The sequence below is a fragment of the Balaenoptera ricei genome, chromosome 10, assembly GCF_028023285.1.
Source record: "Balaenoptera ricei isolate mBalRic1 chromosome 10, mBalRic1.hap2, whole genome shotgun sequence".
Classification (NCBI taxonomy): domain Eukaryota; kingdom Metazoa; phylum Chordata; class Mammalia; order Artiodactyla; family Balaenopteridae; genus Balaenoptera; species Balaenoptera ricei.
Genome location: NC_082648.1, coordinates 86037305 through 86054947, shown reverse-complemented (window position 1 = coordinate 86054947; position 17643 = coordinate 86037305). Strand labels below are relative to the sequence as shown.

At 38.5% G+C, this 17643-nt stretch overlaps 1 protein-coding gene across 1 annotated transcript in view; it reads right to left on the bottom strand.

The window, feature by feature from the left end:
- The window catches only part of ANO4 (anoctamin 4), a 459674-nt gene that overhangs the window by 4764 nt on the left and 437267 nt on the right, over nt 1–17643 (bottom strand). Inside the window, exons 25-27 of the mRNA XM_059937385.1 lie at nt 17346–17498; nt 16189–16336; nt 9976–10095 (exon numbers count right to left, since the gene is read on the bottom strand). Coding sequence (XP_059793368.1) covers nt 9976–10095; nt 16189–16336; nt 17346–17498 — 421 coding nt within the window. The remainder of the gene's footprint in view (nt 1–9975; nt 10096–16188; nt 16337–17345; nt 17499–17643) is intronic.

The following is a 17643-nucleotide window of genomic DNA, read 5'->3' as shown; positions in this document are numbered from 1 at the left end:
AATGCAGGGGACACGGGTTCAAGCCCTGGTCTGGGAAGATCCCACATGCCACGGAGCAACTGGGCCCGTGAGCCACAACTACTGAGCCTGCGCGTCTGGAGCCTGTGCTCCACAACAAGAGAGGCCGCGATAGTGAGAGGCCTGTGCACTGTGATGAAGAGTGGCCCCCGCTTGCCGCAACTAGAGAAAGCCCTCACACAGAAACGAAGACCCAACACAGCCAAAAATAAATATAAAAATAAATTTTAAAAAAAAAGAAAGAAAATTCATGCTGTAAACTCATAGCAGATAAATGAATTCCTTTATTCAGCATAGCTGAATAAACTAGTATACATCAAATATAAACAGCCATTAAATATAAGTATGAAAACTAGAAAGTTGAAATACTTTTTATCACTCAATGAGAGTAGATTATCAAACACAATGACCATTTGTAAAACTGTACACATACAATATGCAAAAGGTAAAGGGTTTTAAGTGGTGGTTTTAAATGTTAATTTATGGTTTTTCAGTATTTTAAAAACTAATATTCTTTACATGTGCTTTTTAATATTTAGGAAACACATACTCATGGCTATGGTGAGTTGGCAACATTTTAGATAATTTCTATGTAGGGATCAAGTTGTTGAGAATATGCATCTATTTGTTCAGCCTGTGTGTCATATACATCCATTTGTGATCTGTCACAGAGTTCTGCTAACCTGTACTCAGAGGAACACAACGCGTCTACATTGGCACTTAGGTTCTGAGAACGAGAATCAGAAGTTGTGAAATTCTTAGGAAGTTTGTTTTCAGAAGCAGCAGGTTTCTGGCTTCCTACTCTCTTAAGCCATTGTACCATAAAGTCAAGTTTCTCTCTAGAAAATTTCTTAATGCTACCCTAAGGGAATTAAAACTCAGTAGTGCCAATGAGTTTGTCATTTGCTTTGCTGCTGGCAGCTGTCTCCAGAATTATGTGCTGGAAAGTATACTGGAACCATGTTTGGGGTTTGTCTGACTAATAATGATCTTGGGTAATTCATGAAGCATCGCTGGACATCAGTTTTCCCTATCAACAAACTTAGGGTCTGTCCTACCCTGCTCTAAAATTTGGGACTCACTCTTTTCTTCTGTGAGCTTGCGGATGACTGTTGTAAGTGGAGCTCTCAGTTCACAGTGCAACCTCCCCCTGGTCTCTTGGCCTTTTCCACTCAGCAGAGGTTTTGGTGAGGGCCGCGCTCAGATGTCATTTGTACCCCGTGTTTCTGTTTTTGATGCAGTCTAACTTTTTTGCAAAATGATCGGCTGCATGTTCTCTGGCACTTGTACAAAGAAAACACTTCCCTGCCCTTCTGTAGAAACAGCCAGGACACCAAGCCTCAAGATAATCAGTTTCACTCTTCTGATCCTTTAGCCTAGTACCTTCCAAGATACAATGTAGCCCAGTGGTGTTAATGTTTGGAGGATTTTTCCAAGTGAGTCAGAACTGTTTTCAGAAAGTAAAACTTTAAATTTCTTGGCTTCAATTTTACATGTGGGAAAGATGGGGTGTTCCCTTTTGGCGTTAAGTTAGTGAATTCTCTATAGCTGCTTTTATTTCTCAGGAAATGGATGATTGGCTTGCAAACATTATTTTTCTAGCACCAGGTATATTCTAGCACCAGTTAATTCATTCCCATTTTTTTTTTAACTGTAAAAATAAAAAATGTACATTTCAAAGAATGATAAGTGAACCTCATCCAAGTTAAGCCACAGAACAGGGTCAGTGGCTTAGAAATGCCTCACTGGCAATGCCAGACACCCCGAGAGGTGACAACTACTGTAATTTTCTGCTTCTCTTTATAATTATGCTACTTATGCAAGTGTTCCTAAATAAAACAGTGCTTTTATCTGCTTTGAATTCTATATAAATGGAATCATACTGTATGTTTTATTTTGTGAGTACATCTTTATTGCACAATTTATTTTTGAGTTCTCATTTCTATTCCATTTTCTATTCATGTTAAACACCGCACTGATATAATTATTATGATTTTATACTATATCTAATGTAAGGTAAACATCCACCTTGTTATTCTTCAAAAATATCTTGACTGTTCTTCATCCTTTGCATTTCTTTATAACATTATTTTGGCCCTCTGTTGCACAAAATTGGACTAATCACAATTCTTAGTTTTTATAACTAATCTTATTGGTCCATTCATGTTCTTCTTTTCTGCAATTTTTATGTTTATATATTTAATAGTTTAATAACATAATGAACGCTCATAAATCCTCCATGCAACCCAAGAATTAAAATATTACCAGGAACTTATATCCACCTCTGGGCTCCTCCTTCATCTCATCTCCTTGCTTCCCTTATCCTGAACTTCATTTTTATCATTAACATATTTTTGTTATGTATATGTATATTCATTTGTCTGAATATGATATTGTTCAGTTTTGTTTGTCTTGAACTTTCTAGAAAGGATGCTATACAGTATGCAGCCTTCTGAGACTTGCTTTTTTTTTTTTTTTTTTAACATTGTGCTACTAAGATTTATCTATGCTGTTGCATGTGGCCATTGCTGTACAACTGACTCTAGTATGAATATATTGTTGTTTTATGTAGTGTATATTTTGATTTATACTCACAAGCTGGTCATTTCTCTATTTCCTTTCAAATTCCCTAATGATGTGAAGCTTTGAAAAACAAAGTGTAAGTCTACCCAGTTCAGCAAATGCCCTTTGGGTAAAAGTTGGTTGCAGTGCTCTACATAGTACTCTGGATTCTGCTTTTATTTATTATTAAAAAATTTTTTTTCTTGTGATGAGAACTTTTAAGATCTACCTCCTTAGCAACTTTTTAAAAATTGAAGTATAGTCGATTTACAATATCGTGTTAGTTTCAGATTTACAGCACAGCAATTCAGAATATATATATGTATATTCTTCCTCAGATTTTGTAATAACCCTTATAGGTTTTATGAAATATTGAGTATAGTTCCCTGTGCCATACAGTAGGTCCTTATTGGTTATCTATTTTATATATAGTAGTGAGTATATGTTAATCCCAATCTCCTAATTTATCCCTCCCCCACCCCCTTTCCCCTTTGGTAACCATAAGTTTGTTTTCTATGTCTGTGAGTCTCTGTTTTGGAAATAAGATCATTTGTATCTTTTTTTTCTTTAGATTCCAAATTTAAATGGTATCATATGATATTTATCTTTCTCTATCTGGCTTCACTTAGTATGATAAGCTGTAGGTCTACCCATGTTGCTGCAAATGGCATTATTTCGTTCTTTTTTATGGCTGAGTAATATTCCATCATATATATGTACCACACCTTCTTTATCCATTCCTCTGTTGATGGACATTTAGGTTGCTTCCATGCCTTGGCTATTGTAAATAGTGCTGCAATGAACACTGGGGTGCGTGTATCTTTTCAAATTATGGTTTTCTCCAGATATATGCCCAGGAGTGTGATTGCAGAATCTTATGGTAGCTCTATTTTTAGTTTTTTAAGGAACCTCCATACTGTTCTCAATAGTCACTGTACCAATTTACATTCCCACCAACAGTGTAGGAGAGTTCCCTTTTCTCCACACTCTCTCCAGCATTTATTTATAGACTTTTTGACCATTCTGACTGGTGTGAGGCAATACCTCATTGTAGTTTTGATTTGAATTCTCTAATAATTAGTGATTTCAAGCATTTTTTCATGTGCGTTTTGGCCATCTGTATCTCTTCTTTGGAGAAATGTCTATATCTTCTGTCCTTTGTTTGATTGGGTTGTTTGTTTTTTTGATATAGAGCTCTATGAGCTGTTTGTATAGTTTGGAAATTAATCCCTTATCAGTAGCATCATTTGCAAATATTTTCTCCCATTCTGTAGGTTGTCTTTTCGTTTTGTTGATGGTTTCCTTTGCTCTGCAAAAGCTTTTAAGTTTAATTAGGTACCATTTGTTTATTTTTGTTTTTATTTCCATTACTCTAGGAGATGGATCCAAAAAGATATTGTGGCGATTTATGTCAAAGAGTGTCCTGCCTGTGTTTTCCTCTAGGAGTTTCATCCTATCCGGTCTTATATTTAGGTCTTTAATCCATTTTGAGTTTATTTTTGTATATGGTGTTAGGGAGTGTTCTAATTTCATTCTTTTACATGTAGCTGTCCAATTTTCCCAGCAACACTTATTGAAGAGACTGTCTTTTCTCTATTGTATATTCTTGCCTCCTTTGTTGTAGATTATTTGACCATAGGTGTATGGGTTTATTTCTGGGCTTTCTATCCTGTTCCATCTATTTCTATTTTTGTGCCAGTACCATACTGTTTTGATTACTGTAGCTTTGTAATATAGTCTGAAGTCAGGGAGCCTGGTTCTTCCAGCTCTGTTTTTCTTTCTCGATTGCTTTGGCTATTTGGGGTCTTTTATGCCTCCATACAAATTTTAAGATTTTTTGTTCTAGTTCTGTAAAAAATGCCATTGGTAATTTGATAGGGATTGCATTGAATCTGTAGATTGCTTTAGGTAGTATAGTCATTTTCACAATACTGAGTCTTCCAATCCAAGAATATGGTATGTCTCTCCAACTGTTTGTGTCACCTTTAATTTCTTTCATCAGTGTCTTTCTGAGTACATGTCTTTTACCTCCTTAGGTAGGTTTATTCCTAGGTATTTTATTCTTTTTGTTGCAGTGGTGAATGGGATTCTTTCCTTAATTTCTCTTTCTGATATTTCGTTGTTAGTGTATAGGAATGCAAGAGATTTCTGTGCATAACTTTTGCATCCTGCAACTTTACCAAATTCATTAATTAGTTCTAGTAGTTTTCTGGTGGCATCTTTAGGATTTTCTATGTATAGTATCATGTAATCTGCAAACAGTGAAAGTTTTACCTCTTTTCCAATTTGGATTTCTTTTCTTTCTTTTTCTTCTCTGATTGTCGTGGCTAGGACTTCCAAAACTATCTTGAATAATAGTGGTGAGAGTGGACATCCTTGTCATGTTCCTGACCTTAGAGGAAATGCTTTCAGTTTTTCACCATTGAGAATGATGTTTGCCGTGGGTTTGTCGTATATGGCCTTTATTATGTTGAGGTAGGTTCCCTCTGTGCCCACTTTCTGGAGAGTTTTTGTGATAAATGGGTGTTGAATTTTGTCAAAAGCTTTTTCTGCATCTATTGAGATGATCACATGGTTTTTATTCTTCAATTTGTTAATATGGTGTATCACACTGATTGACTTGCATATACTGAAGCCTCCTTGCATCCCCGAGAGAAATCCCACATGATTATGGTGTATGATCCTTTTAATGTATTGGTGGATTCTGTTTGCTAGTAGTTTGTTGAGGACTTTTGCATCTATATTCATCAGTGGTATTGGTCTGTAATTTTCTTTTTTGTAATATCTTTGTCTGGTGTTGGTATCAGGGTGATGGTGGCCTCGTAGAATGAATTTGGGAGTGTTCCTTCCTTGCTGTTTTTTGGAAGAGTTTGAGAAGGATGGGTGTTAATGTTTCTCTAAATGTTTGATAGAATTCAGCTGTGAAGCCATCTGGTCCTGGGCTTTTGTTTGTTGGAAGAATTTTAATCACAGTTTCAATTTCATTACTTGTGATTGGTCTGTTCATATTTTCTATTTCTTCTTGGTTCACTCTTAGAAGGTTATACCTTTCTAAGAAATTGTCCATTTCTTCCAGGTTGTCCATTTTTTGGGCATAGAGTTGCTTGTAGTAGTCTCTTGTGATGCTTTGTATTTCTGCGGTGTCTGTTGTGACTTCTCCTTTTTCATTTCTAATTTTATTGATTTGAGTCCTCTCCCTCTTTTTCTTGATAAGTCTGGCTAAATGTTTATCAATTTTGTTTATCTTCTAAAAAAACTAGCTTTCAGTATTATTGATCTTTGCTATTGTTTTCTTTGTTTCTGTATCATTTATTTCTGCTCTTATCATTATGATTTCTTTCCTTCTACTAACTTTGGGTTTTGTTTGTTCTTCTTTCTCTAGTTCCTTTAGATGTAAGGTTAGATTGTTTATTTGAGATTTTTCTTGTTTCTTGAGGTAGGATTTTATTGCTATAAACTTCCCTCTTAGAACTGCTTTTGCTGTGTTCCATAGGTTTTGGATCATTGTGTTTTCGTTGTCATTTGTCTCTAGTTATTTTTTGATTTCCTCTTTGATTTCTTTAGGGCTCTCTTGGTTATTTAGTAATGTACTGTTTAGCCTCCATATGTTTGTGTTTTTTACCTTTTTTCCCCTGTAATTTATTTCTAATCTCATAGTGATTTGTTCAGAAAAGATGCTTGACATGATTTCATTTTTCTTAAATTTACCAATGCTTGATTTGTGACCCAAGATGTGATCTATCCTGGAGAATGTTCCATGTGCACTTGAGAAGAAAGTGTAATCTGCTGTTTTGGATGTCCTGTATATATCAATTAAATCTATCTGGTCTATTGTGTCATTTAAAGCTTGTGTTTCCTTACTTATTTTCTTGTGGATGATCTCTCCATTGGCATAAGTGAGGTGTTAAAGTCCCCCACTATTATTGTGTTACTATCAATTTCCTCTTTTATAGCTGTTAGCACTTGCCTTATGTATTGATGTGCTCCTATGTTGGGTGCATATATATTTATAATTTTGATATCTTCTTCTTGGATTGATCCCTTGATCATTATGTAGTGTCCTTCCTTGTCTCTTGTAACATTCTTTATTTTAACATCTATTTTATCTGATATGAGTATTGCTACTCCAGCTTTCTTTTGATTTCCATCTGCATGGAATATCTTTTTCCATCTCCTCAGTTTCAGTCTGTATGTGCCCCTAGGTCTGAAGTGGGTCTCTTGTAGACAGCATATATGTGGGTCTTGTTTTTGTATCCATTCAGCAAGCCTGTGTCTTTTGGTTGGAGCATTTAATCCATTCATGTTTAAGGTAATTATCGATATGTATGTTCCTATGACCATTTTCTTAATTGTTTTGAGTTTGTTTTTGTAGGTCCTTTTCTTCTCTTGTGTTTCCCAGTTAGAAAAGTTCCTTTAGCATTTGCTGTAGAGCTGATTTGGTGGTGCTGAATTCTCTTAGCTTTTGCTTGTCTTTAAAGCTTTTGATTTCTCTGTCGAATCTGAATGAGATCCTTGCTGGGTCGAGTAATTTTGGTTGTAGGTTCTTCCCTTTCATCACTTTAAATATATCATGCCACTCCTTTCTGGCTTGTACAGTTTCTGCTGAGAAATCAGCTGTTAACCTTACGGGAGTTCCCTTGTATGTTATCTGTCAATTTTCCCTTGTTACTTTCAATAATTTTTCTTTGTCTTTAATTTTTGTCAATTTGATTACCATAGGTCTTGGAGTGTTTCTCCTTGGGTTTATCCTGCCTGGGACTCTCTGTGCTTCCTGGACTTGGGTGGCTATTTCCTTTCCTATGTTAGGGAAGTTTTCGACTATAATCTCTTCACATATTTTCTCGGGTCCTTTTTCTCTCTCTTCTCCTTCTGGGACCCCTATAATGCGAATGTTGGTGCGTTTGATTTTGTCCCAGAGGTCTCTTAGGCTGTCTTCATTTCTTTTCATTCTTTTTATTTATTCTGTTCCACGGCAGTGAATTCCACCATTCTGTCTTCCAGGTCACTTATCTGTTCTTCTGCCTCAGTTATTCTGCTGTTGATTCCTTCTAGTGGCTTTTTCATTTCAGTTATTGTATTGTTCATCTCTGTTTGTTCTTTAATTCTTCTAGGTGTTTGTTCTTTAATTCTTCTAGGTCTTTGTTAAACACTTCTTGCATATTCTCGATCTTTGCCTACATTCTTTTTCCGAGGTCCTGGATCATCTTCACTCTCATTATTATGAATTCCTTTTCTGGAAGATTGCCTATCTCCACTTCATTTAGTTGTTCTTCTGGGGTTTTATCTTGTTACTTCATCTGGTACATACTCCTCTGCCTTTTCATTTTGTCTATCTTTCTGTGAATGTGGTTTTCGTTACACAGGCTGCAGGATTGTAGTTCTTCTTGCTTCTGCTGTCTGCCCTCTGGTGGATGAGGCTATCTAAGAGTGTTGTGCAAGCTTCCTGATCGGAGGACCTGGTGGTGAGTAGAGCTGGGTGTTTCTTTGGTGGGCAGAGCTCAGTAAAACTTTAATCTGCTTGTCTGCTGATGGATGGGGCTGAGTTCCCTCCCTGTTGGTTGTTTGGCCTGAGGGGACCCAGCACTGGAGCTAGAGGCTATTTGGTGGGGCTAATGGTAGACTCTGGGAGGGCTCACACCAAGGAGTACTTCCCAGAACTTCTGCTGCCAGCGTCCTTGTCCTCACGGTGAGCCACAGCCACCCCCCTACCTCTGCAGGAGACCCTCCAACACTAGCAGGTAGGTCTGTTCAGTCTCCTATGGGGTCACTGCTCCTTCCCCCTGGGTCCTGATAAGCACACTACTTTGTGTGTGCCCTCCAAGAGTGGAGTGTCTGTTTCCCCCAGTCCTGTTGAAGTCCTGCAGTCAAATCCTGCTAGCCTTCAAAGTGTGATTCTCTGGGAATTCCTTCTCCCATTGCTAGACCCCCAGATTGGGAAGCATGACGTTGGGCTCAGAACCTTCACTCCAGTGGGTGGACTTCTGTGGTATAATTGTTCTCCAGTTTGTGAGTCACCTACCCAGTGGATATGGGATTTGATTTTATTGTGATTGTGACCCTCCTACCATCTCACTGGGGCTTGTCTTTGGATGTGGGGTACCTTTTTTGGTGAGTTACAGTGTCTTCCTGTCGATGATTATTCAGCAGTTAGTTGTGATTCTGGTGCTCTCTCAAGGGGGAGTGAGCGCACGTCCTCCTGCTCCGCCATCTTGAACCAAATTGCTGCAGCTTCTACATCAGCACTTGCATGTTATGGGTGCTGCTTCTTAAACCTCATGAACTAACCTCTGGTAGCTTCCAACTTTTCTGTAGCTTCCTTTCCTCTTTTGGCCCTCACAGAATTGAGAGTGTCAATTGCTCTGGATTAAGCTTTGGCTTAAGGGAATGTTGTTGCTGGTTTGATCTTCTGTACAGACCACTAAAACCTTCTTCAGATCATCAGTAAGGCTGGTTCACTTTCGTATCATTTGGGTGTTCACTGGAGTAGCACTTTAACTTTCCTTCAAGAACTTTTCCTTTGCATTCACAACTTGGCAAACTGTTTGGTGGAAGAGGCCTACCTTTTTGCTTATCTCTGCTTTCAGCTTGCCTTCCTTACGAAGCTTAGTCATTTCTAGCTTTTGATTTAAAGTGAGAGATGTGTGGCTTTCCTTTCTCTTGAACACTTAGAGGCCACTGTAGGGTTATTAATTGAATTGGCCTAATTTCAATACTGTGTCTCAGGGAAGAGGGGAGCCCAAGGAGAGGCAGAGATGGGGAAACAGAGCAGTCAGAACACATTAAGTCCACTGTCTTATATGTGCAGGGTTTGTAGCACCCCAAAACAATTACAATAGTAACATCAAAGATCACTGATCATAGATCACCACAACAAATATAATAATAATGAAAAAATCTGAAATATGGCAAGAATTACCAAAACGTGACACAGAGTCACAAAGTGAGCAAATGCTGTTGGAAAAACGGCACTGACAGACTTTCTCGATGCAGGATTGCCACGAACCTTCAGTTTTTAAAAAATGCAGTATCTGCGAAGTGCACAAAACTGACATATGCCTGTGTGTAACAAAGTGTTTTTCTCTTGCTGCTTCTAATATTCTCTCCTTGTCTTAACTTTTGATACTTTAATTATAATGTCTTAGTGGGGGTCTCTTTGGGTTCCTCTTACAAGGGCTTCCTGGATCTGGAAGTCTGGGTTTCACCCCAGAGATTACGTTTTAATCTGCCTGGGTCACAGCCTCATAAAGAGATTTAAAAATTCTCCAGGGGATTGTAATGCATAATCAAGTTTGAGAACCGCAGCTGTAAATCCACTCAGTCGAAAAGGGCCACTGTCTGAGCAACACCTCCCCACGGCAGAGCCAGCCCAGCTGAGGCTAAGAGTGCCACACTTACCTACAGTACTTGAGAGGAGTCCCCGAGAACTCACTGCCATCAGACTCAGGCTCAGATCGGTTCTCAAAGTCAGAAATTAGGAATACAGACAAGCTGGCGTTCACATAGCCAACCATGCACCTACAAAAGAAAACAGATTCTATAATTAGGACTCGAATCACCTCTGCATCCAATTCACCAAGGCTCTGCTTCCTAGAAATCCCCACAGTTATAGGTGCCTTACTTGGACCTGCCTTGTCACAGCGCTCAAGTTGGAATACACTGTAAAGCCCTGGGTATGTTGAATGAAGAACAAGTCATTTCTTTTGTTATAGTCCTTTTTGTGCAGAATCATCATCTAGACCATCACTACTCTAATCAGTGCTTCAGTGAAATGGGCAAAAGCATTGCATGATCTGCATAAATAAGTCACCACTTCTTTCATTGATGACACACACATATATGCACACATAATCACATTCCTTCATTAATGATTATCTATAATTTCTCATAATGCCCTGAATATAACTAGTATGAATATAACCCCCCTCCCAACTCACATCCCATGCTACAGTCATGCTAGATTATGTTCCTTTCATGTATCATATACTTTCATGCCTCTGCTCATGTTGTCTTTTCTCTTGGGATTCCTTACTCATGTTTTACGAGTGGTAATAGTGTTCACCAACTGAGATGTCACCTCTTTTGTGAAAATGTCCTAATCCCCCCAGTCAGAAGACTCATTCCCTTCTCTCTGTGGTGCAGCTATATTTACTTCACAATGGCCATATAGCTTATACTAGAGTTGGCTGCATACATGTATGTCTTCTCCTTTGGACTATAGTGGTTTTTTTCTTTTTGGATCAGAAGAGGTGTCATAGATATTTTGGTATCCTAGGACAGTCTCGTGCAGTGTAGGAATCCAGTAAATATTGAATTCAATTTATTTGATTGGAGGAAAATTAAAGTACCAGAGATTCTATCAAGGTCTTGAAGATGGATCAGGAGTAAAAGTATTGCCTGGACCTCCCAGGGATTATAAGCTTCTTGAGGATATGGCTTTCATTCTGTATTGGGGGATGGGGGTCAGTATATTACAATACAAAACACTTGGGCTTTAGGGTCAAATTGTAGCTCTGCTGCTTTCTAGCCATGTGATCTTGGCAAATTATGCAACTCTTTAAGCAACAAAAGTGTCCACCTCATAGGGTCATTGTGGGAATGAAATGAAATGATATATGTAAAGCAAGTGATATAATGCTTAGCCTATAGCAAGATCTTAATAAATGTGAGTGGTATTATTCATTTTATTTCATGCACCTAGCAGGAGGTCAATAAATATTTAATTATTAATTGAAAGAAGAAATCATGGTCTTCAGACTCTCTTCATTAACATGTCTGATGTGATTATCCAAAGTTGCTGAATACCAAACCCAAGTGATAACACAAACATAGTTGTGAGAGCACATGGGTTCTGTGCATGTGTTGTCTTGCTCAAGACAAGTCACTGGTTTCATCATGGCCTTAAAAGAAATGAACCAAGCAGAAGGATCCATTTGTCAACAGTCACTCATGGGTGAAACAAATGGTCAGTGCGTGTGTAACATGCCCTACTCCCACTGGCAGCAGGCCTCTCCCATCACTCCATAAAAAGGTAATTTGAAATGATTTCTCCCTCATCTATGAACTGCCTAGAACATGATATGAAAACAGAGTCTTGATGATGATTAGCTGTCACAGAGAGGGAGCCAGTTTTGTGAAATACAGAATAGAGCAGAATCTTTTCAGGAGCTGAGCTGTGGGAAGGGAAAGGTGCTCTGGAAACTGGCAAAAGCAGGCCCAGCATTGAAATGGAATAATTACAACCCCTCCTACACTCTTCTCTCACACAGCAGCCCGAGCTTTACTAAGATTAAAGCTGCTAATGGCTACTCTGTTAAAAAACTCAGTAGAGAACCTAAATTCGAATGAAATACCCATCTCACAGGCTGAATACCTTACATTCAAAATAAAAGATAAAAGGGAGACATAGTTGAACTCTTTATTAAGCATATTCATGTAATGTCAGTCATGAATCAAGTTGAAAATGTGCCTTTAGTGGGCATGTACTCCTTCTGGGTGCAAAGCATTACACATGGAACTAGTAAGTCTTCTTTCCATATAATTTCCATAATCAGGGAAGAAGAGGAACTGCTAATACTGAATTTTCTACGCATTTATCTAATTCTTTTCACTGTGGTAGAATCTTAGCTTGCCAACATCAAACAGTTGAGACCATCATCAATTCAGGGAAATGAGGTTTCCCACACTTCATCGTATAGAGTTCAGCCAGTGGCATCCATGTGTCAACTCAGTGACCTACTGTTACAGCAGGAAGGCCACAGGCAGCAGCAGATCCCATGTCTACTAAGTTTGCTGGCAGGAGGTCTATGTATCCTCACTGTGACACACCCCCAGCTCCAGGTGAGACAGAGGAAAGATGAGGCTACACTGATGATCAGGGAGAAGTGAGAGGGAAGGAGAAAAAAGTATCAGACAAAGGAAGAGTTTCCTGAGAATATAAAATAATGAAGTTAGTTTTCTTAAGGGGTTGGCAGATGGCCTCTGAAGGCATTTCCAAGAAAGAAGATTCAGAAAAATGTCTTATGCAAGGACAGCATTGTTTGAATTAGAATGCATACGTTTTCCAAGTAACTTCTGAGAAGACATTTATTTAAATGTGAGAATTCTGGTTTTAAAACCATTCATTACTTATTGCTTTCCATCCTTTACTGTGGGGGAAAAGGATGAACTAGTGATCATTATCATCATTTTCAAGGGAGAGAACAGAATCAGAAGTTGACTTTTGAATTTGTAGATTCCAGATCAAAGTCACTGCAGAGTGTCTTTGAATTCTGCTACTAAATTTGCTTTTGAGGTTTTAGGCATTGTGACTCAAATAGCATGGGGATAGGGCTGAAAGGGCAAAAAAGCAAGGAGAAATAAGGTCAGGTTTGTGCATTTAAAGTCAGACATGCTTTGTAGACAACAAATGACTAATTTATTTACAGGTTAATTTGTAGATAACTTTATTTATAGGTAATAAATTAGGCTAATGAGATAAGCACAGAAAAAAGTGGACTTCTGACTTCTTGCATTGAAAATGTCAGACATTATGAAATAAGAGTAGACCTCTGTAACCATAAGCTTTATCTTCTGAAATACAACTTTGCAATTGGTTTCTGTGTTGATCGATTTAATTGATTTATAGCTTATATAAATACATTATTTATAGTTCATTAAGATATTTGTAGCTCATTCTGTGAAAATTCGAGCATTGTGTCCTTGATCAAGTCTCTAACTCCTTATGACATCACTATTTTTACAGGAAAATCAGCTTGATTTATATCACTAGATCAGGTATATACCTCACAGTAATTTTCTAAGGCCTGCATATATCCTTAGAGAATGTTCCCAAACTCTAATCCATGTCTACCTGATAACAAAGTAATTAGTTTATTGCATTCATTGAGGGTGAGGGATCAAACTGGTTATTTGTGCCTTCTGGAAAAAAAATTTAGTTTGCTGATTGAAATTTTAACTCTGATTGACAGAACAATTTTATCATATACATCTTCAACTTTACTTCACAATTTCTGTCTCCTGATGTCTGCCCAGGGGTGATTTTAGTTCTCTAAGCTCTTTCTAAAGGGCCCTTGGGAAGATACCCTGAAAGAGGAAGTGACTTCATTTCGTAGGCAATGAACAACACTCTGATCACCGGCAGCTGGAAAGACAGGATGTCTTAAGAGGGAAGATGAAAACATTTGAAAAATTCTTGTGTACCCACTTGTGTGGAGACCACTGCCTCAAACCACAGTATTCCTTTCACGAACAGATCTGGCTGAAAAATGAGAATATCTTCCCCACCGTGCTGCTGAAGACTCGTCTGCTGGGAATGTGCAGCCAGGAATAACTGAAGCACGCTGTCAGAGAGACGAGGGGCCTGTGAACTGAATGACCCTGGACACAGGAGTGAAATTCTCATCCATGGAGGAGCCAGGGAAACCTGTAAGGTGAGGAAGCCTGGGGTTTTGGAGAAAGGTGATTGGTTTGGTTGGAATACTGTTGATTTAGGGTCAATTTAAATTGAAATATGGCGTTTCCACAGCCGGATTTAATCTAAGTGGGATCTCACTCCGACTGCGCATGCTACCTTAAAAGCCTATGACATTTAAATTTGACAATGCTTCTCCTCTATGAGTTCAGTCATCTCTGAAGCATTTTTAAACTGGAAAAAAAAAAAACCTAAAAAGGATAATAGAGTAGCTGGTGGGGCAGAAAATAAGATTCATGAAGAAACATACACAAATGTAACTATTTGAAAAAAAGAAAAGCGACCAATGGATTAGAAGATAAAAAGTAGATCTACAAATTTTGAAGGTAGCAAAAGGCTCTTAAGAGAAACATTGTTTAAAAAAAAAAAAAGGCCCAAAGAGCTCAGTAAAACTGAATTAAGGAGGCTATTTAGAGAAATTCTAATCACCATGAACATTGTCTTAAATCTAATAGGCCGTCAAAATTCTAAAGCTTTGATTCATTATCAGCTGTGCATAAATGTTCCCACTTTATTTTTTGGTTTCCTCCAGAACAAGACAGGTATTACCATATTTGAAGTAGCGGAAGAATGGAAATAACCATCAAGATTTAAATCCCAGGGAGTTGACTGTTAGATGAGTTGGATAAGCACTTATTGGCAAGGGCCCCGAGGGCTGTGAGGTTCAGGATGAAGGGCACTGTCTGAGTCTAGGCTTTACCTTCGTGTGGGCTCCATCAGTTACTCTGCCTTGTGATTATGGATTTAACCTCTCTCAATCTCTTTCTGCTCTTCAAAGCGAGGCTAATAATGCATATCCCGCTACCCGCGTTGTTTTGAGAATCAAATGCAAAACATACGTGAAAGTGGTTTGAACAAAGGTAAGCTCTTCTAGGCTGAGTCAAGCAGAGAATGTTCACAACAGTTACAGGTAGAAAGAAATGCATGCATAGTACAATGTAAGTCTTTAAATCTCTCTTAAAATGGGATGGTATGCTCACTTAAAGTGGCTAGATAATTCACATTTAATGGCCACGTGGTTAGTGAAGAACTTTATAGAAGCTTCCTCAAATAGCTGGATTGTGAGCTTTATCTCATTCAGTTATCTATGCCTTAGAGCATTTATGTAGGATGAATAATGAAATTGGACCTAGGTCAGGTGTGTATAAATTTAGCTGACTTGATTTGGTGGCACTGTACCCCTTGGGGGCTGATGGAACTACACTGGCTATAGAGGATGAATTAGTTTGGCTCAGACTAGTAAACTAAGAGGCAGGGCTGCTTGTAGGAATATGCAGGAGCCTAAGTGAGATGACTTCTGGGGCACCAAAAGGACCCTATGATCCCAACACACATTCCACTCTGACCTACAGACATTTAAATCCCACAATTAAGTATATTATTTTGACATTAGCCAAACAGGGTTATTTTATTTTTTCCCATTAAAGTATGTTGGGACTTTTAATCTTTTTTTCCAAGGGTGTAGAAATGAAAGCTAGGGGACATGTTATAGTTTTGCCAAGGCTTTAGCTGACCAGAAATACAGAGCCCTGGCTTTGGGAACCATTGAGGTGATGCCATAGTATTGAGCCCTCAGCGAGTTAAGTTCACCCAATTTGCCTGTGGTAATATAGACACTGGTCAAGTCCATAGCCAGGAAAGAATCATTCAGTTACTTATTCCACAAATATTTATGGAACACCTTGTGAGTACTTGGCACATGATTGCACATTTCCCATGTAAAATTTGCAGAGTCTACACATGACACAAGAGGAATCAAATTATAACTATACTTTTATAAACTCATAAAAATGGCATAACTACACATCATGGAACACTTTTTTTGCTACACACATTAGCATACCACACACTTCTGAATTCATGGTGGGCAGGAGGGGGGAAAATGATTAATTGCTTTTCTCACATTGGATTCCACCTAAATCTTGTATGACTTGTATGACTTCCAACCCTTCAATAGATCAGAATGTGTTTTCTTTGGCCAAAAGTGTTATTGTATCACATTTCCACCTCCCCACTACAGGCCTTCTGTCCTGGGCTTGTGTCCCATGTACTCCAATGCAGAGGCTTCTGTCTGAGTGTCCAACAGCACACAATGGCTAGGAAATGGGGATTTCATGATGGCTTTATGGCACACTTACTTTTGCCCAGCTTCTCCTTGGCCTGCACAAGGTCCATACTTATAAGCGTACACCAAGCGAGGGATAAAGTCAGATGTGATCGCTATGACAAATGCATTTGTAATAACAGAGAGAATTCCAATGCCTTCAAGAATTCCATACCAAATTCCTATTCAAAGAGAAGTGTTGAATTAATTCCAGACACAACAGCAGAGGTGATAACTATAAAAACAACTGGGGTAATTCATTTTCAATAGTCCTTTGCACGGGTCCTTCCACCATCCCAAATACTGATTCTTGCAACCAGGAGGAAGGATTTGTACCTTCAAAAACCTTGGCATTGAAGGAGTTTGCATGGAAGTGCCCATGCTCATGACTTAAAACTCAATCGGGTTCAGATATAGGTAGAGAATTCTAGTCAATGATAAGGCACCAAACACTATCTGATCAGATTGGCACATGCAATGTCAAGATGCCACCAGACCGGGAGCTCCTTGGGGGTACCTATAGGGTCTCTCCAGTTCATCTTTATGGACCAAGTTCCTGATGCACTGGCCCAGAGTAGTAGGTGCTCATTGAGTGTGTTTGTTTCATTGGGACGTTCCAAGACCACTGAGTTAAGCATATGCACACCGAATTCTCTTCTGCACACACTGGCTGAGCACCTGCCTGCCCTATCCTAAGCACTGGATGCAGAAATGGATAAAAGACAGTCTCTGATCTCTGCCAGCTTTTGAGGGGCTGCACCTGATTCAACTCAGCATCTCTAGTCAAAAACCAAAGGCCATCTCTGCCTCTAGAAAAACTGGACCATGCTTCCTATGACTCCGGCAAACATTTAGGAAAGAGCAAAACAAAGTTAAGCAAATGGGAGATCTACTTTAAAAAGGAAATAGGTGGTAATAAATCAAATTTTTAGATTCCAAAGTCTTAGGATAGAAACAACCAAATTGAGAATCTATTTAAGCACAAATTCTCTAGCACTGGAAATTATAAATTTCCAAATAGGTAGCTGTACTTGTTATCTAATATTATTTAAAGCTAACAATTATTCTTTTGCACGAGTTAGTTGAGTCATCTTACATGGAAACCATATGTAAAAATCTAAAGCTGGTAGCTGTTTTATTTTATCTACCAGGTGGTTAATATCTTTTAAAAACACTTCAAATCCAACTTACCTATGTCTTTGGCCCTTGAAGCTAAAGGTCGCCTCCACTGTGTGACAAATTTATAAGCGTCAAGTCGAATTTCAATTATATTATTCAGTAAGGCCAGAAGTGGTGCTAGGGGAAAAGCTGCCACAAAGATAGTTGTGAATCCAAACTGGAGAACTAGGGAAGGAAAAAGGAAAAAGAACAGAGTATTGGTTTTCCAGTACTATTTTCAAAAGGATAATAATCTGAATGTGTCATTGTTTTAACCCATATTTTTCCCCAAAGCACAGGGAACATCTCTTCTAGAAAGACGGCCAGGACA